Here is a 25571-nt window from a genome sequence, read left to right on the forward strand (position 1 = left end):
AGAGAGAGAGAGAGAGAGAGAGAGAGAGAGAGAGAGAGAGAGAGAGATTGAAATGGTGAAAACGAAAAAGAGAAAAATATGAAAGAATATAAAAAAAGAGTTCAACTTTGGGTTTTTATTTTCTCAATCTATTGGTCGATGGGAATAAACTGAACTTTCTTTACCCGAAATGATTATGAACAACGACATCATTTTGCCGTTGCACTTTTATTAAAACGGTTATTGTTTGTAGTTGATCATTTTACGATTGGATATTTTCCCATTATGCTATATCGATATTTTTATTGGTTGCCTTTTTTCCATCGTTCTCTCGTTCAGTTCTTGTTGTCTTTATCTTTCTTATACGCTTGTTCTACACTTTCTTACAATTGACAATACCGGCTTATTGTGCATTTCGTTGCCTCTTTTCAGTCCACTTGTCTTTTGTTCTAACCGGTTTTCATAGATTAAATACACTCATATAAATTGGAGAAATACATTCTTTTGATGGCTCCCGTCGCCTGAAAAAATTCAATGAATGGTCGCTGGGGAACGGTTAGGATACGATCAATACTATGTTCAACAAACCAACGGGTGAAATTGACCGATTTCTTCATGGTTCAACGAATCCACTCACAAACACTCACGTTTATACAATTTTCTCTCTTTCATAAAAAAGAATGAAAAAAAGGGAACTTGAACTGCGATGATCAATACTATCTTCGTTGTATGTGCAATAAAGAGAAGAAAAAAAATATATCTCACGATGCAGATAGATATAGAAATATTATGTGAGCGTAACGGTAAAAAGTTAGCTCTAATATCATCGATAAACTTATATCATAGTTGATGTTCGTTAGAAGAGTATTCACCAATGACTACCATTAATACATTGAGCTCCATATCGACATTTTCGGTTTATTTAAAACAATCCAATCTTTTTAAACATCAACATGACTTCATACACAATAAGAGCTTCATTTTATTGGTCCTTCAATGTTCTACAATGGAAACTTTTTCGAATGAAAGAAGATAGATTCATCAAGTAGCTGGACTCTATCATTCTATCCTGGGAGGGCAAACAATTGCATAAACAAAGCATCATTGAATGTTATTATCTTCAATCAAATACAAACAACTTGCCAAAGTAATACTTTCAATATATTTTTCATTTAGTGAATTTTTCCTCGTAAAAAAAAAACATTTCTCAATAAACTTACTTCATTTTTATTATTTGCTGATGGGATAGTCCCTTCGTAATATTCCAATTCATAAATTTACGATTTGCATTGTGTTGATCCTGTTGTTTGTAGTTTAAATTAAAAGATTTTTTTTAATAATCTACACCCGCAACAGATGAACACATTCTCATTTAACTTGTTTATGAACAATAAACTCGAGTAGAGAATAAGAGCCAAAGAAGAACGCTCCGAAGCAGAAAAACATAATGCTAGGTATTTTGTGGCACTTTAAAAGACGGAAAACAACGATACAATGTTTCAACACAATAGGATTAATTTGCGATTTACTTGAACATAAACACTTATATTGAAATAGAAATGTTGCACAAAATAATAGCAGTGAAAATCTGGTACAATTTCACTAGAGCAGAAGTAGCGACCTCAGTATTATCTAGTACGTATTGCGTTAGAAAGTTTATTTATACAACTACTAAGTCAGCATACAATGGAATTAGTTGGATATTTGAATGCATTTTCTATGTTTAGAATATTGCATAAATACTATATAATATTTCGACGTTGTGTTTGCTGCAATGACAATATTTCATCGGTGTTCCTGAGAAAATGTTATAAAGAGTTTAATAAAACCAGGAATGGAACTTTTCTTCGAGCATTTAAATCGTACATGGAATTTAATGTCATGAATATGCTCGACGAAGGACTTTCGAATAGAGATTATATTGTTACGGCTCGAATGTCAAATTAAAAAAAAAAAACCACAATGAATGTCATCAATTGTTAATTAAGTTTAATTTTCAATTTGTATCAGATTGCTCATTTCGGAATGATGCATACAAAAAGACCTACGTAAAATTAATTGTGGTCGTTGCAATCATTTTATGGATTTGACACGCCCGAGTGTTTTTCATAAAGTTACCATTGATTTAATGAATGTGCCTGTAATCTCGACCAAAGACTTTCAAAAATTGAGCGCTAATCATAACTTTGACATCTGTTCACGACATTAAAATTACATCAAATTTTCCAAAAATACTTGACTCAACAGATATATAATTAAAGTTAAGTATTTTCGCACTAACGCGGCTTCATTTTATTGAATGCGTTGTTATATCATCGATAAAAACACTTCTTCGCATCGTAAATATTTTTCGAAGCTGGCGACCGCACATCGTACGGTGATAAAACCGCAAGCTTTTATTATAATTAGGTTCTGATTAACTTTCGTTCCGAGAGTCACAGTATAAGTGCTATTTTTCGTCTTCTTAATCTCTCTTCACTTTTTTTTTCTCTCTCTCCATTTATTGTGAATAAAAAGATTGTAAAATAAAACCGAAAATGGTTGCGTTGTGGTTGACGCCACCCATATTCACATGAACAAAGAAGAAGTTCACAGTCTCTGTGGGAAACTTCGTCGCATTTTCATTCGGAATCTCAGAAGCGATCTTTTGATTAATCGCTGAAATAACCTCATCCAAAATGTCAATGTTCATTTTAGATTTCAAAATATTACGTCTATCGTGCGCGCGCGTGCGCTTTTTTTTCTTCTCTCTTCCTCGTTATTGAATGTTTGTGAGATATTCTTCTGTTTTCGTGGTTTTGCCTTGTCATTATTTTCCAGCATGTAAACGCATTCGTTAAAAGTTTCAAGCTAATAAAAATCGTTTACTAGCAGATATAAAACCGTCACAAAATCATAGACATTTTCGTGACCCAGTTCGAATAGTCATCACAGTTCATCAATGCATACATCTTCGAGGCATATCTATTTTGTTTTGTCTCTTTTCCTCTCGTTCGCTTTATTTTCTCTCTTGTGTTGGGAACAATCCCATATTATAAAAATGAAGAAAGAAAAAAAACTGTCCAAAACATTGTAAGATATATATGCTAAATGCAGGCGTTCTGATAAATAAAAAAATTACATATCACATATTTTTCTTCCAATTTCCACGCACATTCACATACATACACACACACATTATTCATGATACATGAAAACGCATGAAAATGACGGGATTCTTACAAGAAAAACGGCCAAATATTTATTTGAACAAATGACAAAAACATACCAAATACACTATTGAGATATTCTCGATTCATATTTGGTTCGAAACGTGTATGACAGATTCATTTTTTTCTCGCACTGAATTCACTTCGTTTCTTTCATCGTATTGCTGCGGGTGATATATTCGAATTATATTAGATTATTTGTGCTCTTGCCACATTTGGAATATTTTCTCATCTGCAGCGTGCCATCGTCACTTTTTTGTTCGTTCATTCGCTCGCCCGCTCTGTCCTCCGAATGCGCTGCACGTTCACCAAATTATGCGGAATGTTTTTCACAGTTTCAAATTGCATGAACGGAAGAAACGAATGTCGACATTCGTGCACACACAATTTCAGTTGGCGAGAGAGTTCAACTGAACTTGGATGAAGGAAGTGACGAAAAAAACACATCCAAACCGAACGCGAATTAAGTCGATATGGATTCTTGTTTATTGCAATAGCAATGATACGAAACATAATATGATTTTTTTTTGTTTCTGTCTGTAGTATTTTTTTGATGAAGTAATAAATGCCACAGCATCATCATAGGCGGAAAATTGAAAATTTTCCTTATTTAAAATGAAAATGCCGATGCGTGCGTGTGAACACATATATGCATTGATATATGGTAGATCATGTAAACAGATCTATTCCTTAAGTTCGCATCTTCTTCTTCTTCTTCTTTTTTGCTATTCATTTTAATGGAAGCATTATGATGATGCGCTACTTAAACCCCATACTAATATTATATGCTTGGATCATATGGTTTTATTCGCTCTTATTTCGTTTTTTTCTTTTCTCATTCACGAACAGTAAGAAAAAGTATACTTCTTTTGTCGCACGAAATCTTATGCACTTATACACTAATACATAGACCATCTTTCACTCCGTACATCTACCTCAAAGCAACGATGAAAATTTATCATTAAATAAAAAAAAATCGAATCGTAAGTTACTATTTTTGTGTGCTCATTTCCATATTTCGACTCTTTCCACGCTAGCTTGCTCTTCCTCTCTGCACACCCATTCATTCAAACGATGCACAACCGTCACGGTTTTGTTGACACACTTATCGCAATCCGTACACCATTATACATTTTCTTATTTCTATCTATCGTTTACCACACACACACTCATTTATAAAACCATTATAGAATAAAATCTTCACATCGGATTCTTAAGCATCCGATTTACAGTAAATGCGCGCAAAATCACTTTATTTTGCCGCGCTTTATACACTTCATACGTTTCGACAAAAGCCATATGAAAACAAAGATTGAATGGAGTAAAACAAAAACAGACGCGCGTGTGTATGCGTGTAGCAGAACTAATAAAATGGAATTGAACAAATGAGAAATAATAATAACAAAATTTATTTTAAGAAAATGTTTGCTCCCATTTCATTGGACTACTTTTCGGAATTGACATGGTGCTCGTGTACACACTATGCACAATTGTTGCTTCTTTTTTTTGTTTTGCACGTTTGTGAAAATTGTTTGTCGGTCCGAAATTAAATGGAACATAGTAAAACTAGTTTTGAAAAGAATGGTTTGAAAGTAAACATTTTTCATTTTGATTATCACTCATTAGTTAATTTGATTTGAACTCGTCAAAATCAGAATACACACAAAAAATCAGAATTATTTATCATTTTGACAAGCACAAAAGTCAGACCTCTTCCATGGGCGAATAAGGCAATCTCAAGTAAAGTATTACTTAAACAGTCAAATAATTCTCTGTATTCATATTCATCTGTAACTCGCACATTTCAATTTGCCCCCACTTTCCAATACCGTTTGCTGGTAGTGTATTCACTGCCGGCCAATTGTGGTAGTTTAAAAAAATGTCGGTAGTCAAATCATATTTAACGCTCTGCTTTGTTTATGGATCTTATTTCTTCAAAATGAAGACTTCCATTTTAATTTTTTTACGAATTCTGTGATACGAACGATCCATTTAAAATATTTTTAAAAAATCAACTCAAAATATTATTTTCAATCGCATTGGCTCAATACCATCTTAGGCGTCTGGCGCAACGTCAACTGTGTAATAATGTCATTGTGACACTTTTCATAAGCGTCATATCATCGAAAATGTTGAATCATATTATAATAATGCATATAATCCAATTATAATAACAGTTCTATAAAAACTGTTGTACATAAACTGGAGTACTCAACAGCAACTGCGTCTTGAATTTGATAAAGTCTGAAGGTGAAATCATGTTCAAACAATATAACTATGCATAGATATTTCGAAAATTACGGTTAAGCAAAGAATATTACGAAAACATGTATGCACATGCATTCACTCCGTATTCGTTTCGAAAAGTCGCTGGGAAAATGTTTAACCGACACGTTTCACTGAATACGTATACCAATCCAATCAATTGGCGTCATGCTGATGTTGTGTATCTCATCACAAACGTGGATATAAAAATCACGAAAAAGAAAACAACAACAGCGATTTGTTGAAAGAATTCAGGAGAATCAAATAAATTCAAATATGAAAATGACTCAAATGTGTCACCTATATTTACACGTCTGGTTGCCAATGTTTATGAATGGAGGTCTATATAAAACGTATGATGTTTTTAAAACAGGAAATATATAAAATATATATATTTTCGCGTCTCGATGAGAGACACACACACCCAATTACCATCGAAATATTTTTGTCATTGTCAACCGTACACTTCAAAACACTTGTGCACGTAAATTCTGTCGTAAGCAAACATCTCTCGCACGAAACTTTAGATTTTCATGCGAATAACACTTCGCTTTTGATTTAGCATATATATATATATATTTCGATGCATAACTATATAATTCTATAAAACTTTTTACGATGTTGAAAAAATAAAAAAAAATAAAAATGCTACAATGAAAACATTCCATTCAAAACTTATTGAATAACAATTATTTTGCACAAGTTACATCATTTGAATTGATTCTCATTTTCTGGTTGCAGTTTACAGTTCTTGACTCAATAACTAGAAAAGTTAAGTTGCATTTTTTTAAATTCTTTTATGACTTCAACGGCAGTTTTTCATTTTGATAGACGGTTTTTGGCACATGATGTAATAAACCCATCGAAAATAAGAAAATAAGAAAGGATGACGATGAAATTTATACAAAGTGAATTCGAATATCCTTTTACCATGCTTATCGTAGCAGCTTGTACCGTTGCCTGGTTGGTTTATCGAAATGAAACTATAAACCATTTGGAATAAATGTGAATTCTTTTCGCTTCATCCATCTTCATTTACAACTAGGAATTCGAAATTTATCCCAATTACAACGAACGAGAAAAGATAGTGAGTCAAAAGGAGCAGCAAAAAAAAACTACCGAATAAATTAAAATTCATTGTTAGTTTTTTATGGCAAAGAGAATATAATTAAATGCTTCAAATGAATCTAGAATTCGTCGACGATTTTACACCATTTAACCCATTTTTGGTTTCGAAGTGGGTTCAGATCAGTAATTAGGGGAGGGGAGGGGCTTACCCCTCTGTGATTTCAAAATTATTCGATTTTGCTTGCGATTTTCCTAAAAAAATTGAAATCACATGAGAAATTTAAAAAAAACGATCCCTCTCAACAAATTTTCAAAATTCTGTACCCAGGCTCATTCCGAAATTCAACAACAAAAAATGTATGCATGTACCAAAATTAGCGGAAATGCAAAAACAGGTCAATTAGATTTTGTAAGAGGCGATATTTTTGATTAAAACACTAACTAGAGATTTTGTGTCGGAACACTCTTGATTTAAAAACATTTGATGATTGGTGTTTTCGATGTTGTAGTCAAAGCTGGGTTAATCTCGAGATATAGAAAAGCAGTCAAGAGAGAGATAGAGAGAGAGAGATACATCAACATGAATAGTTGGGCGGAAAGATAATATAATTGAAACAGGCACTTTTTGATGTATTCATTACAAAGACGTCGACTAATTCTAATGAAAATTCTATTGAGTTAGCATGGTTTCATGTGAAATTCCCTTGACTCGTTTCGTGATGCCGAATTTTCATTTCATTCGATTTTATTTATGTTTCGTGCCGATGTTGCACACTGAAAATGTTGCAAATATATTTGTGCAACAAATTATCGGACGAAGATCAAATGCATCTACATTGTAATGTGATCATCATTTGTTGGATGCAGTTTGGTCATGTTACAATCATGCATCGTGACTTGCAGCTCAAAAACAATTTATTTGACTGTCTGTGCTGCAAAGTGCAATGAAAATGATACATCTTGAAAAGGTTCCATTTACAAGTATTCAAGATACACCTTTTCTTTCTCCATTCTTTTTACAACTCACAAGAAAAGCATATCGAATAAAAAGTGTACGATTATTTGATTCATGTGGAAATCAATAGACAAAAAAAGCTGGGTAAATGATGTAAGTACTTATTATGCGTGTCAAGTTTGGCGACAAATGCCATACTATATTTATATAATATAAATGGGACACAAAAACGACCAGACCATAACAACAACAAAAAATCAAATGGAATGTCAATGACCAGAAACAACAAAAAACTTTTTGTTTCTTGCTTCTCTTCGGTCGAGAGTTTCGTAACAATTGAAAAAAGGAAGACAACGAAGACACCAAAGCGATTTTGTAGTGCCAGCAAAATAAATGAATCGCATGAATGCGACTGCTGCTGCTACAGCTAGTGGAGACAAGTCATTCGAAACGAATAACAAGTAGAAAAAAGACACAATGTATTTGTTTGTATGTGTCCATGTGGTGGTTCGTACTATATTGAAGCTGTAAACGTTGTAGGTACAAACCATATTCGCACGTAACGCTATTTATTATCTGAATGTCGGTGTAATATCAATTTATGTATTAAATCGATGTCACATCCATTGGTACAGTGTGATTGTATAATGTGTATGTCAGTATGTGTCATATTGTATTGTACCGAAGTGGTCGCTTTTAAAGATGACTGCACAACATTGATTTTAATTCTGATGCTACTGTATCTGTTGGTGGTACTTTTTGTTGTTGCTGCTCATTCATGTTTATTACATATTGGACGCTTTCGCACATCACTTGCAATCGAAATCAAAGTGAAAATAGCGTTGAACTTTGCAATCGGAAAAATAAATTTATTTCAACTGAGGATTGGATGTGTTATGGAATGGATTTGTAAGTGGATTTAAAGTATATATAGCCACAACGGTCACTACATAAAATCGCACGTTGCACGTACATATTGGACTGCAATGAAATAGACATTATTTGAAATCGGTGCGGTTGATAAGTTCTATGTTTGTATCTGGATCACCATACGAACAACATTTTTCCAACAGAAAATCCGTACACAATATTGCTCAACCAAACACATATCAGCCACCATAACAGCTAAACCTGCTCTGAATAATTAAAACTAAATACGATTTAAGTTTGAATAACAGAATTTAAACGAGAGATTCATTACTACTCACGATGTTATAAATTTCAAACACCAAACACGTAAAAGGATTATGCATAAACCATGTACCAAGAATGACTGTTCGACTTGGTTCAGTTTGAATCCACTCGCCTAAACTCATTCTCATATGATTTATCATATCGCGAGCATTCGCTATCACCCACCACTGTTATCTCTCTCTCTATCTCTCTTTTTCTCAGTCACCTCCTCTTCACTGAAGCAGTGGATCTAGATGCGATGTATTTCCGACGTTTTTGTTATGCCACTAGTTAATTGATTTTAAAATTACTTCCCATAACTACATTTCCCACAAACGCACAAACACACATATTCAACGGAACACAAATCGAGTCAAAGTTAATTAAATTTTCGTGTAAACACGATATCACGGCAGGTGAAGCACAAATTGATGCTAAATGAATAATTGAAATCAAATTTGACATGGGTTTCATGCAAACCTTTCCACCTCTTTCTTTCTCATTCTTTCTCTCTTCTCATGTGTCTTATTATTCAGCCACATACACGTCTCCACTGCGTATGAATTTGGTAATTGCAGCAAGCTTTTTGGAAACGACGCATTGCTACGTAATACAAACAATTTTGATGATTGCATTTAATAAAAGTTTTTGAATATGTCAAGTACAGTGGATTCGAACCGAATTTCAGGTGAACATTAAAACATCAGTCGAATTCAAGCTTGATTCAATTCAATCGGACACTTGAAAAATTTAACAGAATCTCTTTTTCTCTATCGCTATAGTCAATACAATTACTAATGTAAACGGGTGACGACTGTTCAAATTTAAAGCTATTATTCCTGTAATTTAATAATACAAATTATTCAGTAATTAATTTAGTAGAGAAAAGAAAATCAATCAAATTCTTTTGAAAAAAAAAGACGGAAAAACTTTTAACTTCAAAACTTCAACGTCGACAAATTCATTTGCACTTGTTGTTGCAAACCGTATATTTTTCGTTTTTTTTTTCTTTTCATTTTGGTTGAATGCTATGTTGTCATTTTTTCCAATGGTTTTTCACTCGTCGTGCTTACAGTTAAATAACTTAACATTTTCCTCGATGGAGAAAAACGAAAATGGAAAATGCCGTTAAACAAAGTGCACCATTATAAGATCTGATTTAATACTTCCGGAAAATCCACCCGTTGCTGCTGTTGCTTTCGCTGCTTAAACAAATGAACATCATTGAAGCACATTTCACGAACACAACCTAACCATAATTATTATTATCAAGTTATTCGTCAAGTTCTCGAATGAAGTCTTACAAGAATTTAACTTATGAAATTAATCTATCTATTGGGCGGAGATGGCTACGGAACTTTGACATTAAAATACGAAAATTAGTGAGCATGCTCAAATACAATGTCGCTCGATTCATTTGTCAAAAGTGAAGATTTGCGTGTTCCTCAATTGAATAGAAGCTCCACGGTCTGAATGTGCACTTCTAAAAGTGAAGAACTAGTGAACACCGATAACAGCAGTTTTCGAATAAAAATCCACGAAAATGTTAGATTGAATGGGTATAAAAGCAGCGTGGCTTTCGATACATGCCTTAATAAAAAAAAATCATGCTTTTTCCGCACCCCAAATTGGTTTGACAAATTTACACAAATATCCGGCACGGGTGGGGAGTTACATGAGCGAAACATTATAGAGCAAGTCGGTATTATCCCATCGAATTGAACGAATGATGTAGGGGTGCGATGAAAGTATCAACAGATTATTGAGAGTGACAAGCTCATTTTTGTCTCTCCCCAAATCGAAATAAATTGGACAAAAAAATCACTTCGAGAACAGAACCGCGACACGAAGAGTATATATAAAATGTATCCCATAGTGCTAATTCACACTTAGACTGAAGAATAGAACATGGCACAATAAATCCAGCAGGAAAAAAACGAAGAATAAAGATAGAGCATGTTCAGCCGAACAAATAAATCGGAACTTATATTGTATATTCGAAAATTGAGTGTACTCTTCCCATTTGAACAATGAATTTATGTACGATAGATATATAACCGATTAAAAAGAAGAGGGAACAACTTATAATGAAATTAACACTTTTCATGTGATATGGCGTTCATAAAATGAATTTTTACTCGCATTCGAAACAAGCGAACAACCGAAAACACCTACTTCGGGAGGGAAAATTGCTATACAAACTGAAAAAAAAAAACGAAAAAAGAAAACCAACGATGACAACATAATACTTGTGCAGTGACGATTGTGGCTGATATAATCGTGAACAAGCTCGAACTCATAAAAGTTAATCAGTTAATCAATATAATGCAAACGACGATGTGGCAAATTCCTTTCGGAAATCGTTTCGTTCGTCCAACGCAAATATAACGTGTATATGCACGAAAAACTAATCCACAAATAAGTTTAACGCTTATTCTTCTCCTTGTTCGCTCCATAACTTTCGTTTTGCATTCTTTCGCACTCACTTTGCGCCAGCATTTAATTATCTATTTTATCGTGCAGAATTTTATCGTGTGCAATTTGCAAATTCAATGGAAAATGACAACAACGAAGACCATATAACCAAATCACATTAGGTTTTGGTTTTTCCCATCAATTTTTGTTCTGTTCGAGCAATAAGCACATCATCGGGCACTGCTGCCAAAGGATATTGACCCGCTCGATGACATGTGAGAAAATGGCTTTGTTGCGTGCAATCCTTCCTTTGTGCGAGAATAAAAAAACCCAATTCTTTGCGACTAACCAGCTCAACCATGACGCGTGCTCATGTGCGAACACCAAAATTCACAACTTCAGAGCAGAGATTCGAGTCAAATGTCAACGATTTTTTTTTCATTTGGTTTTATTTTTCTTTTCTCAAATGCACTCTGCGCACTCATTTTCTTGATGGAAAGAGATTGTATGTGAAGCCCGGCGGTCGCAGAACTTTTTCAATTTAAAAGATATTTGACTTTGCGATGTTACAACGATAAACGCATTACGGGAACGAAATGTTATGAAACGGTCTTAATGTGTTGATTTTTTTTTACCTTGAATTTCTTCAAAAAACGTCTTTTACATTGTTGTCTACGCTAATAAACTCAATGATCAAACGATATGAATGGAAAACAAAATAGACGACACCACATCGTAATTTGAATCGTATTCATTTTGTAAATAGTTTCATAAACTTTAACGTAGATTGCTCGTAGCAAATGATCGTGTGGCTTATGGCAATTAATAAATATTTTGTCGATGTTTTATACTCTCTCTCTCTCCCTCTTTCTCAAACTCGTTCTATTTTATAGACCGCGCTTGTTTTTATTTACTCTTTAATGATCAGGATACAGTAGTAGTAATAATGAGCATGACCACGAACACCATAAAAACTTAGGAGCAAATTCGTAAAATTACTCTATACAAGACTAGTTAAATAAAAAAAGTATATCTGTATCACAATGCCCCATGTAAGGCTGGGGGTCCCAGCGGTTATTGAAAACATATGAAAAAAAAATTACGTAACGTAAGCTATACCTTCTACGCATATGTTAGTTCGACTGGACCAACGACGATTAAAGCAAGAGTCTATAAGCAGTAAGCACTGTGCGGAGTGATACAAGAGTATAGGTTATATATAATATATATAGGCGTCCACTCAAGTCCCCCCTAATAGTATATGCATTTCAGACGATATTTGTACTGAAATTCGACCGACAATGTTCTAGTGAATTATAACAAGTCGCAAAGTGAAAAATGTGATGGAATTTTTTTTTTTCAATTCGAAAATAATAGAAAAAAATATTTGGATTTTAAAAATTCATATTTAAAAAAAAAATAATGAAAAAAAGTTTCGAAATGATTTTGAATTAAAGGGAAGAAATAATTTTATACAAACGATATGAAATGATTGATTTCCGATTACGTTTAATTTAACACTTTTTGTTTGTTCTTTTCTCTGAAAAAGTGTTTCACTCACCCGCCCCATTGAATTCATTTGTGTTTTATTTCCAATTACAGATCAACATCCCGTTTTGTGGACCCAAATGAAGAAAAAAAGCCAAAGAAGAAAAAAACACTTAGCGCCACCACAAGCCTCGTATCGATACCAAATACAATTAAACTGAGCATGCTTAACAGTGGACTGATATCGTTCGGTAAGTTTATGACTGTTGTTGTAGCTTGAATAATTTCGAAAATTGAATTGTTGTTTGGTCTCTCATTTTGGACGTGTGTATCTTTCGTTCGATGGTTGTGTACACCGTTTTACTATTTGTATATTGTTGTCGTCGACTGTTATTCTCTGATGAATTCAAGCATCGATGCCATACAATTTTATTGGCTTTTGAACAAAACGAGTTTGGAATGGACTTGGACGTGATTCCCTGAAACTCGTGCGCTCGTTGTTCTTGTTTTTGTTATTTTTGTAAGCCTATGGACATATCTCATAAGAAGGCTAGCGTTCCACTATTCCAGTCTTTCGACTTGAATCACATTGATTCTATTATAGAGATTCAAAAGCTTTAGAAAGAAGAAGAAAAAAAATCGTTGTGAGATTATTTCCTTTTTTATCGTTGATAGGAAAATATTCAATCATATAAATCGATTTCAATGAGCATAGTCAACAGATCAACCGATTTAACACAATGTGTGTGCGAACATTTTTGTATGCATGTTTGTATTGAGCCAAATCGTGCGTCGTCTATTTTAATAATCTAATGACAACTTCGACCAAAGTATCATATAAATCGTTTGTCATCGTTTTTACTCTCTGTGGAGCTCATTTTTCATATTTTTTTCTTCTGTTTTCGCCGTATGGTGGATTTTCCTCTTATATTGTCCTTCAGATGTAACGATGGTTTACACACTGGTCAAATATCTTGTATATTCTCATAAATACATACACTTTTTTGGGCTGAAAATTGTCTCTGAGAGATATGACAAATGGATTGGAATAAAGAAAATCGAATGGAATGTATACTCACTCATATACACTGACTGGCGAGAAACAATAAAATGGCTGCTCAAAGAATGATTCTTACATTATTATTGTAACATTTACAACTTGGTTTCTTTCTTTTATGCAAAATGAACGACATTGAACGCATCCGTTCATCGCATTAAACGACACTTGCAATTAGGCTTGTCGGATTTTTTTTTCTCTGTGGGTAATTTTTTGTCCAATGGCATAATTTGGAACATAATTTTAATTGGATGAAATCCATCGTAAAGAATAAATTAACAGTGCTATTTGATCTATACAAAATGCATTACCAATACTTTTGGATTAACGGTAAATTTTTGTAATCGAAATATTTGTGTTCATTGACAATGGGTTCAATTGTATTCGGCATGGATGAAGAATACATTGGAAATGTTATTCATTCAGCTCAATATTAGAAATACTAACCGAATATTTGTATTTTTGTTTGTATACTAGAAAAACTAGAAGAAACTAAATACAGATGAAATAAAATCACCCTAGAAATTTTCGTCTACCCTCTATATGATCATAATTCACTTGAATTTGTGGATTTTCTACGGACTCGACTACACCTATTACTGTAAATTAAATGAAAGAAAAGAAATGTTGTCAGTCTCAATACATGAGAAAAATTTGCTTTTTACCAGAGCATATACTGAGCATAGATATATATCCGGGATATTTTGTGAGTATCCGATATTTATCGCAGCCAGACATTATAATGGAGTGAAAACAATAGAAGTGATTGTTATAGGTCTAAGTATAAAACCATTTACATAACTACAATCACTATAACAATAACTTCTATTGTTTTTACTCTATTTCAAAGTCTGGCTCCAATGAATATCGGATACTGACAAAATATCCAGGATATATATCTATGCTTAGTATATGCTCTGCTTTTTACAGGCGCAACTTAATGTAAGATCCGAATAAAATTCGAATATACGTCACCTGGAGAAAGAGTCCTCATAACATTTTCTATACAATGTTAAAGCATTGGGCATATGTATGCTTGATGTATCTTTATTACAATGTCTATTTGTAAAAATGTCAAGCGAAATAAAAGTTAAATAAAAAAAATTCCAAGGAATAAATGGGCTACGAAATGTCCAATAACAAAAGATTCTGTAACTTATTTAAAAAAAAAACTGCTGAATTATATTAACATAATAATATTTATTCGAAAATTCTTTTAAAATTTTGTGTCACCAATTTCTAGTTGATGTATCTCGCAAATTGATTTTGTGATTGAGTATTTCGTTATAAATTCCTTTTATATTTATGTTTTTTGCCATCTAAAATTTATTGTGTATATGAAACACACAAAATATACAGGTTAAAAGCTTGACACCGGACCATAATGAAAATAACATTTCATGTTTTGGAAATTCACTTTGTGCTTTTACAAGCCAATTCACACTTGGTGCAGAGAGAGAATAAGCCTCCGGCATGGAGTATACTAAAAATTCAATCAAACTGAACCATAAACAAAATGCTCATGTTCAAAGCCGGCAATATTTTGAAAATTGTTCAGAACTAACGAATAAATTTCTTCATAAGTATGCCAAGAGTGAACGAGAAGTGAACGAGAAGTGAGAGATATTGATTTACAATATTATTCTCATGACACACTGACAAAACTAAGGTTATGATTTTGACAACATTATGTTGTAAATGCTTACATTCCAACAAATGTTGTGAAGTTGCTAACGATCTAAACTCCGCAACATTAATTGGAATGTAAGCATTTACAACCTTACTTTTATCAGTGTACGCATAAAGTTTTGCCATTGAATTGTGTATAACAAGACACCGACATATTTTGATGCTATTTGAATTATGTTTTATATTCGAGTTTCAATCGTAAAATCAACACTTAATTTCATTTGTCAACTATATTCAATATGTGTGTACCATTTTTCTGTCGTTGCATTGCCATCAATTCATGTTTGATGCATTAAATTCAAAAACATGCTTTGATGCGAATTTAATGGATTTTGAATATACTTCAAGTATCACACGAACAAAATTATTATTCATTCAAAAATCGTTTGCTTTGAGGCAATTCGATTCCGATATCAAACATGAACAAGCACAATCCTTGTTAAACTCAATCATTTCTCGATTCAAACTATCAAATATCAATCGGTTGCATAAACCGAATCATGACATATATGGTAATTTACTTTTTTCGACGATTTTAATTTCATGCAAAGGGATTTAATTAATGTACGAAATATTTACGCTCCATTGGAACTGAATTAAATTTTCAAATATGCTAAGCAACTAACTTTAAAATACTAATTTTTCCAAATAATTTTAATTGAATGAATTATGCTTTATCGTCGATTGTGACTAAACTCAGATGCAAGCAGTAGAGAAAAGTTTGCAGCATTGAGTGGAAATGAAACACAACATCATCGTCAAAACAAAATGAAATGCTTATATTAAATAATGATCGAAACAAAGACAGACACACACACACACACACACACATACAGAGAGAGAGAGACCAAAAACAACAGCATCTCTTCAGCCGCGTTCACTGTGCAATCAGATACGTTGTGGTGCCAGTTTGACGGTTACATTGTTTTGAACATTGCTCAGCTTCGTATTTTCGTTACATGCTTTTCCGTTTTTGAGGCTTTTGTTTCGATGCGGTTGTTTGCTCGTGTTCGCCATTTCAATCCTTCTCGATATCATGTATCCATTTTATGTGCGCCTATAAAATCACATAGTAGCATAAAATTCCGACTGCTTTTATGTGATTTATAGCTTCCTTAGAAGAGGAAAAAGTGCGATAGAGACACAAAAAAAGTGAGATAGAGAGGAAAATCATTCCTATGAATCCATACCAGGCATCCACCCGAATTCGAAGCACCGACAAGAGAAAAAAATAGAATGTTTTAAATCCACATCCGGTGAATTTCAATCATTCCAACTTTACTCGCCACACAATACACAACAATCTAATTCTCTATCTATCGCACACAAACAGTCACACGTTTTCACTTCACTTTTATCGAAAATTCGTTCATTCGAAGAAAATTGTTGTAATTTTCCAATACCGAAGCAAATATCGATTCTTACATTCCCCACATGTAGTTGAGATGCTTTTTTTTCTACAAGCAGCAGTGTATTAAAATCGACAGCGTTTCATTAAGCGGTTTTATCTGAATCGATGAACTAAAAAAAGAAGCGAGAAACCAAATTACAGGGAAAAAACGAAATGGGTGTAGGATCGTTAACTTCTTTTAAAGCTTAAGGTTTGTGTTTATCTTAATTTCTTTCAAAAAATGAACAAAATCGACTACAGTTCTGGTGCCGATTAACTTATAAACATGCCCATGTGGAGTTGACACGAAATATACATGAAATTGAACCAATATGAATGAATTTTAAATGAATCTCTTTTACATACACTTCACTTTGGCTCGGTCACTTTAATTTAAAAAAACGGTAGATTCCGGATGTTGGACAGCAAATGAAAAATGACCTGTGTCAAATACCAGTTACTTTCGATTGAATACATATATTATTTCAATATCCGGAATAATTTAGTGATTTTCTCTCTCTCTCTCTCTCTCTCTCTCTCTCTCTCTCTCTCTCTCTCTTTCACTTTCACTTTCCAGGGATTCAAATGCATTTGTTTTTTTGTCGAACTCAATTTTTTGTCTCAATAAATCCGTCTTCATTGTTGAAAATGTGTTATTGGCACGTCATAAGCTCGCTTCATTTGGCCGTGCTTTTATCTGGGCGTTCCTGCTTCCGACTGAAATATATATATTTTTTGCTTCAGTCCCTTTTCCCTTGTCGGTTAGTATTTTTTTCTCTGAATCTCCCGTTCGTTATCTGTCTACTTTGATTATATGATAAAAAAGAAGATGGGCCGCCGCAAATTTTCCTAACACTAGTAGTGTGCTAAAATTGGATGTAACGAAGATTGAACGATATGACATTTACAGACGACAATTTAAAAAAAAGAGAGAGAGAATGCGGAATTTATTCAATATTAGCTACTCTTCGTCCTTTCCAAAATGAATGGTTACAGTTCATTGAATGTCTTCATTTCTCAATTTATTTTATTTGCCATTTGGTTCGCGAAAAATGGCGCGAAGAAGTATTTTCTTAGTTGCGGTGTGTTGTTGCCGCGTTTTTGTCAATGTGCCATATTTTCTAACGACCAAATATCGATCTTGGATGTAGGCTTGTCGGATATCGCTTTTCTTTGACTTATTTTTTGTCCAATGCCATAATTTGACATTTTTGTTGATTTTCACTTCAAATTATGGATTCGAACATACTGCAGAAATTTGAATATCAATTGCGGCATCACTATATTGCATCGAACCAATTCGATATCAATTGGACGAAAAAATACACCAGACAGAAACGAAATCCGACAAGCCTACTTGTTATCTATATTCCGAGAAGACATTTCACATTTTATACTTTTACGACATGATAAATCGCCAATGACATTTATATTTGTTGTAGCCAATGACATCGAAAGCGTGAATTCCCGTTCAACAATAATAAATTCACTCATAAAAACGAAGCACTAAATGCAAACAAAAAAACAGAATAACTTACCTGCTCACGTGCGTCAAACACACAAATCGAACGAAATCGATTGTACCATTCCAAATTTCCAAACGTAGTTCGGCCACTGAAGCCACTCCGCCATCATCATCTTCATCAAACGGTTTCGGAAGCCATTTATTGATTACATGCATGCGTAAACCATGTTTCTGCTCTATATATATGGATTTTTTTGGCCGAACAAACGATAGCGTACACGCAATTTTCTAAATGGATTAATGACCACCATTTGTAATTATTTATTGAATACAACGATTGTGATGACATGACCGTAAAGTATAATAAGTTTGTTACAAATTTCGCATCCAAATGATTGATGATATCATTGTAATACATGATAGTATATTATATCATTCATGGAATTTAATTAATTATGCACAATCGATCTGAACGATACAGTGTGAGGAAAAAAGAGAGGCCACGTGCTCAAGTTGATTGAAAAAAAAATGTAGTAATCATTGAAATACACGCACACACACATATCAATTTAGAACTTATATTTCTCACTTTTTCTCCGGACAAAATTGATTTTTTATTGCCTGCAGGATTATAGTTTCCTTTGATTTTAACCGCCAATGGTTAGGTGTATTCAAAATCATTCACTTTTGATATTTGACTTTTGAAGTGTCAATCAAATTTCAACGCTAATTTCCAAATATATTGAAATTAACAACATCAAAATCTCATTTAATCAGATTCTAGTGACAATGCAATCAACCATACAAATTGAAATGTATCGAATTTACAATTTGATTTGGTTACAGATTCGAATTAAATGAATAGTTCAGTTCCATGTTTAGGGTGAATTTGTGTGTTCGGTTTATACATTGTATTGTGGCAAACAAACTTCTTCTCTTTAATAAGAGAAAACTTTAATATGATCTTAACAGTGTAAATAGAAATGTGAGCTGTGACAAGTGAACTTGTTATTCATGCTACATGATTATGTGCACAATATAACAGAAAAAGGAACTTATAAATTTAAAGTCAAATTGGAGAAAAAAAATAGTAAATTGCATTCCGTCGGATAAAGTCCACTTAAAATGTTGATCAATTCAAAACCACTTTTGAATGCGAATTAAATTTTGATGAGCATTGAGCTTATAAAAGTTTCCACTTTGTTGGATGCAACTTGTTTCCTTAAAGACGAGCTTATCATCGTTTTTTCTTCGAATCAAACAATTCGGTATTACAATTTCTTCTGAGATATGAGCTGTTTGTACAAATTTACTTTCAATGCTTGGACGAAATGTCATTCATGTGAATTTTCGGTGAATTGTCAACTTCACATATATATATTCTTTTTTCACCGCACTCGAAAGCATCAGCCACCCTATGGCTTAGTGCAGATGATTCAGTTTAGAAATGTTTCGTGTGCTATTTTAATAACCTTTGACATTTTGTGAATCAATTGAGAAATTGGTTGTGTGACATTTTGTGCGCCCATTAAACAAACATTCAAAACATTCATGATGTGATTTAGCCTGAAAACGTTTGCTTCATGTCATATCATATTGTACATGTAATTTTATTTTTCATTTGATTTTTTTTTGTAAAATGGTATGTGTATGCTGTCGTTTTGGAGTATGAGCAATGTTATACCATTGAATGATATAATTGAAAAAGCTATTCAACTTTTCTCGTATTCGCTAAAAAAGATTTGCCTTACTGATGGCATTCGCATGATCAAATCAGGTTTCACATTCCAATTAGCCCCGTCTTTACAGGAAAAACATTCTAAAATTCATAACGGTAAATTTAAATGTTAATGGTTACGTGTACGGTTTATTATCTTGAATCGAAACAGCGTTTAATAGAGAAATGTCTTCTTTTTTTTAAATCGGCCAATGCCGATAATATGCCAGAATGGATAATAACCAAAAAAAAGGTCTATCACCGATTGGTGTTGTAGTTGAGATGAAAGCGATTTTCAAAAAGACAACACAACGTTTCCTCCCTCGACCCAATTACATTCATTACAGAAATGTCGTACAAGAAGAATCGTAATTATTGCTTCCTGACAAGTTGACGTTCTAGTGACAATTTGTTTCTAGCGCTTTTTTTTCACTGTTATGTGGAAGCCGTTCTTTTCTCTCTTCATATTCTTCACGTTTTTTTTTTTGTTGAAAATTCCAATTTTGATTCACGTTTTATGCTGTCGTCATTTCGCCTCTCTGAATACTTTCTCGTGTTGGTTCAGTCAAAAGCAATTTTCATGTTGGGATTTCCATGAATTCTTTTTTTCGTAATACAGAAGAAAAAAAAGCAACGAAATTGTAAATCACATTCATTTAAAATTGCACGTGAAAATGTTCGGCCTTGATAATATCAAATCAGTAATGGCACATTGGATCTTTTTTATATTGGATTGTATTGATTCATTTTCGTTTTCTAATTTGATTGTGTGTGTGTGTGTTGGTTTATTTGTATGTGAGTGTTTCCGAAAATTGTTCGTGTTTGAAAACGAAAAAGCTGGCACCTGTTTTCAGATTTGTGCTCATTTCGGAGATAGCATGAATTTTTGTATGAATTGGAACTGTATGTGTTTGATATCTCGCATTTAAATCTGTAAGCGGCAAGTGAATTAGCGTTTCTTTTTGTATGGTTTTGGTGGATTGGTGCTTTTGAATGCGAGGCAAAGCAATACGATACAAATGACAAGCATTTTTGTTGTTGTTATTTTTCATCATGTTACGACACTCGCTAATCATGGTTGGGAATAGGTTTATTTAAAAGATGATTTACATATCTAACTGTGACAGTTGTCATTTGCTCGCTGCCAACACCGCATACGTTGGAAAGATAAAAGAAACACACTGGCAAAGACAAGAAAGAATTTGATATATTTATTGGAATTTAAAAGACATGAATATTATGTTAAATTTGTACGCACATATTTAGCGTTGTGGCAATTTCGTTGATACCAGACGCCTTCAACATCAAATGAATAATATTCAGACTAAAGCAACGCATTTGAATTGCGTATTCATTATCTAGCACCAATGTATTCGTTTTTCTCTTATTACGATGCCTCAAACACACTAACACTGGCCAAATCGAATACGAACCATCCCTATACATATAATGGACCCTCGATTTTTTTTCGTAAAGCTTTTGGGCTTCTCGTGTACATACTTTGATCTAAAATCTTATTTCATTTTAAAATTATTTACAATGTTCGACATTGTATTCATGTTAATGTTCCTTTTATTTCGGTTCGTTTTACATCACATTTCGGTCTCGCTATCTATCTATCTCGTTCAATAGCATATTCTATCTATTTGAAAGTATTGTATACGTTGATGTATTCTTTTCTCATCTTTCGTCATCCGGTACACATTTATTCATGTACACTTTCGGCTTTCGGCATTTTCAGTGATAAATCAGATATTCATTTCCTCTTTTACATGGTCCCGTCATTTTCTAAACTCGTGTCGTTCAAATGTCGTGACAACGTTAAAAACGCTCATCCATAGCTCAAGTGAGTACACAAACAAACCGAACCGAATAAAAAGAAAAATGATTGAAAATACGAAAATGCCAAAATTGTAATTTAGTTCAAATCTTCAAATAAATATTGACTACAGTTGAAGGATACTAGTCAAATTCATACGTCTTCAAAATACAAATGCTTAGTGGTATAGTTCATAGTCGATTATTTCATCGCACGATGGCGTAACGATATTAATTTTGTGTTTTTTGTTCGGTTCCTTGTCAGTATAATAAGATTAAGGGCAAATAAAGGAAATCTTTTAACAACTCTTCAACATTGAAATCGTACAACGTTAACAGCTAATAAATAATGAAGATGAGCAAAGAAAAGCGAAGGAAAAATATCCATTCCACTACACGCTTGAATGGGAAAAATCGTATAAAAATACACCGGAAATAAAAAATGGAAACGTTGATCAATTTTAACTATTCGTGCGCAAAATGCTTTTCACGTTCAATAAAATCGAGGATATTTTTTTAAAATATTCTTTCTAAATACGAAGTCCTGCGTCCAGGTGTAAATTTAATTTACTTACGTACGATTTTCATATATTAAGCTATTGTTCGTATTATCTTATGTTCCTAACCGCTGCATGGCAAAAATAATGAATGACGAACACGAAAAAAATAATATGTCAATGGCACAATATTAGATCAGCACAAAATATATTATAACAAAATTCATCTCACATAATACGAGAAAAGCGACCCATTTCTTGTCGCAAACATCGATAAACTTTTATGTTAAATATTTATCTTGCTCCTATGTTTGAAAGCATTTTTTTGTCCACTTATGCTATTCAATTTGTTTTCGATTCAAACGAGAGATAGAGAAATATGGAGATAGCGAGGAGGTGAGATAGATGGGAAAGAAACATCTTAAAGAAATGACACAAGATTTTCAAAGAGAATTGCCGCTCGGAAATTAGTTTTGCACCTGTATTTCGATATAGCCGTATTTTTTCAATGTGAAATTGCTTCCCAACTACTACTACACATCAAGTTTTGCCGAACAAAACATATCGGCGGAAACAATGGAGGTAAAAATGAAAACAATAATGAGTTTTTTTTTCTGAAGTTAAGCGCAATAGAGATGGAAAGAGAGAAAATGACATCAAAAAGTGATTAATTTCTTAGTTACTTAGTCGCAACGATAAATATTCACTCATTACTAACATTCATCTTCTTCATTCATTTCCGCGCTAAACAATACATTGGCTTATCCCATAGACCATTTCAATGTATACCGGGTTTTGTTTAATAGTTTCAAAACGGAAAATGTTTTCAGTGCGGGATTAAAGAAAAAATCTCTACTAATATAATAGAATACAAAATTGACATTTTAATGTCGATTGAAAGGGCTTTGGAAAATTAGAATAAAGATTTTAGGGAAACGTTCAAATATTGAAACACAGCTTTGATTGACTTTGGGTCTGTTTTCAAATAATTTTCAGATTTCCCATGGTCTTAAACATAAATAATTTAGCAATTTAGAATTAAAGGCTCCAAACTCCAGCGTAGAACTTTTTCTTGTAGCAAAAGGGAGTGTCGTCATTGATGTTATATATCTAATAGAGAAAAAAATGAGAACATTTTTTGTTTCCGAATAAAATGTTCTGGAAGTAAATTTGGGTTTCGTAAATGAAAGTATCACATTTGGTGATTGTGAAAAATGTGATAAAAAAATGCTTTCAACGTGGAATCAGTCAACCTGTGTGATTCTTTTTGTCTTCGGCGCCATTTCGTCAACAAGACATCTCCCAAAAAACACGTAAAAAAATCAATTGTGTGGTATAACTTTAAACGCATAGAGCGAGAAACGACTGGCACATACACACATAGCCACATGAAGCAAAAACCCATACTCATATAAATACAGTCGCTTCGCTTTGATTTCAGCTGACTGAAGATACAGTGTAAATTGATAATTGCTTTTCGAATCAATGAATCGAATGATTTGTGGAATTTACCATAACGTGGTATCAACATGAATAGCATCCCTAATGTAATATGCAGACAAATACTGAGAGAAAGACAGAAAGAGTGAAAAAAAAAAACGGAATTTAATCACATTATTCATTGGAATAGACACGCAGATGAAGCAACGTATCTCGTTCAATCAGAGATATATCTCAAAATGGAAAAAGGGGACGGTTTTCAATAAGCTTGCAAGTCTTTTGTGTGACGATTAATGTAAGAGCTGATGATCTGCACACACATTTAAAATTAGACGGAAAATTTACCGATTTAACGAAGACATATATTGAATTAATTTGAATGGCAAAGGTACGATAAAACGAGTGAGATGTTCGGTGGGGGCAAATAGTGAGGTAACAATGGGAAACCTGAAAATATTGTGAATAAATAGCGGTGCAATGAACGCCGGTATGCAACGTTTCTTTTTTGTAATGTGATAAGCGCTCAAGCTATGCTCAGTGGCTGATGTGCAACAGCCGACGAAATAGTACGAACTCATGTCAGACGGAATTATGATTTAGTCAGATGCCAACAAAATCGATGTATAGGTTATATCATGATGAGCTCAAAGTGTGTGCCTCAAGTCAGATAAGGAGGAACGTTTGTTTTTTTTGGATAAACAATATAAAAACGATACAGAGAGGTTATTGAAACTTTTTCGTTGTCACGGATGATTTTTGAACCTTTTATCAGATTATACCATCTAAATGAAATAGACGAAACCTTTTCACAGAATGCTTGCCAATAAAAGTACATTTATAATGGCAAGTGCTAAGCTTTCATTTTCCAGCGAAAATATTTTGGTGGCATAAAAATTCGTTTATTCTCAAGAAAAATAGAATATGAAATTCACATAGAAACTTCAACTTGTTTTCATCCGTGGAATAGTTATAAAAAAAAAACATTTTTATTTGTTCCATTATTGTTAATTTTCGACAGAAACCACTAATTTTTTACGTTTTTTTTTTTTTTTTAAATTGAGTAAGCAGCGGCAATACTCGCAAATACACACTAAGAAACTAAGTGTAGCACGCACAGAAACGGAGTTAGTGTGTTCCTGTTTATTGGTGCGAATAATTTCACAATTGTTTGAAATAAAGCTACTCATTGGTTTGCCATTGTCATTGTTGTAGTTGTTCGTTAACTATCTCAGTGGTGCCTGACAAAAAAAAAACATTATACGTCTTCCTCTTTTGTGTACGCATAGAATGGTGTGCTAATCATTCGCCGAATGACGTTCGGTAACACCACTTTTTAATCTATATATAAATCGATGCATTGAATTTTATTTGAAAATTGTATTTTCATTCCATTGGTATACATAGCCGGAATCATGATAATCCAAAGGAACAATAGATTTGCATCAATACACACACACATATATATATATATATATATATAAATAATTGCCAATGATTCATTTGTATTTTTCAACAGCAAACTTCCGACGATGACGAGAATATATATGCGAACAAAATAAAATTGCTGTACCAAATTAAATGAAATTTATTCAAATATTCACATTTATTATGATTTGCTTGCAGAATAAATGATATTTTCATACATTCTATTATCTCTTTGTCTCTAAAAAAGTTCATTTTTCAATTATTCATATTGTTGTGCATAAAGTTTTTCAGTTCTTTCAGGCTTTTTTTTCAATGCTGCTCCTTGGTTCGATGAACATAATAAACAGAAAAAAGTTCCTCTTATCAATTTATTAGAGAGATCCACCATTAAAATGGTACAGATTTTCTTGCGTGACGTAACCCAAACAGCTTGTCGATTCAGCTTACAAACAGCTTGTGTGAGCTCATGTGAGCTTGTTGCTTTCAATCGCACAACTCAAATAACTGTCATCGTCAAATCG

General features: G+C 33.2%; 1 protein-coding gene across 3 annotated transcripts in view; it reads left to right on the forward strand.

Annotated features, from left to right (window-relative positions):
* LOC116340325 (receptor-type tyrosine-protein phosphatase kappa) overlaps positions 1-25571 on the forward strand; it is a 124575-nt gene that overhangs the window by 38151 nt on the left and 60853 nt on the right. For all 3 annotated transcript variants that reach the window (XM_031766767.1, XM_031766769.1, XM_031766768.1), the window contains exon 3: positions 12667-12803. In XM_031766767.1, coding sequence (XP_031622627.1) covers positions 12667-12803 — 137 coding nt within the window. The remainder of the gene's footprint in view (positions 1-12666; positions 12804-25571) is intronic.

This window comes from Contarinia nasturtii, unplaced genomic scaffold (assembly GCF_009176525.2).
Source record: "Contarinia nasturtii isolate CC-2019 unplaced genomic scaffold, AAFC_CNas_1.1 Cnas_scaffold_630, whole genome shotgun sequence".
In the NCBI taxonomy this organism is placed as follows: domain Eukaryota; kingdom Metazoa; phylum Arthropoda; class Insecta; order Diptera; family Cecidomyiidae; genus Contarinia; species Contarinia nasturtii.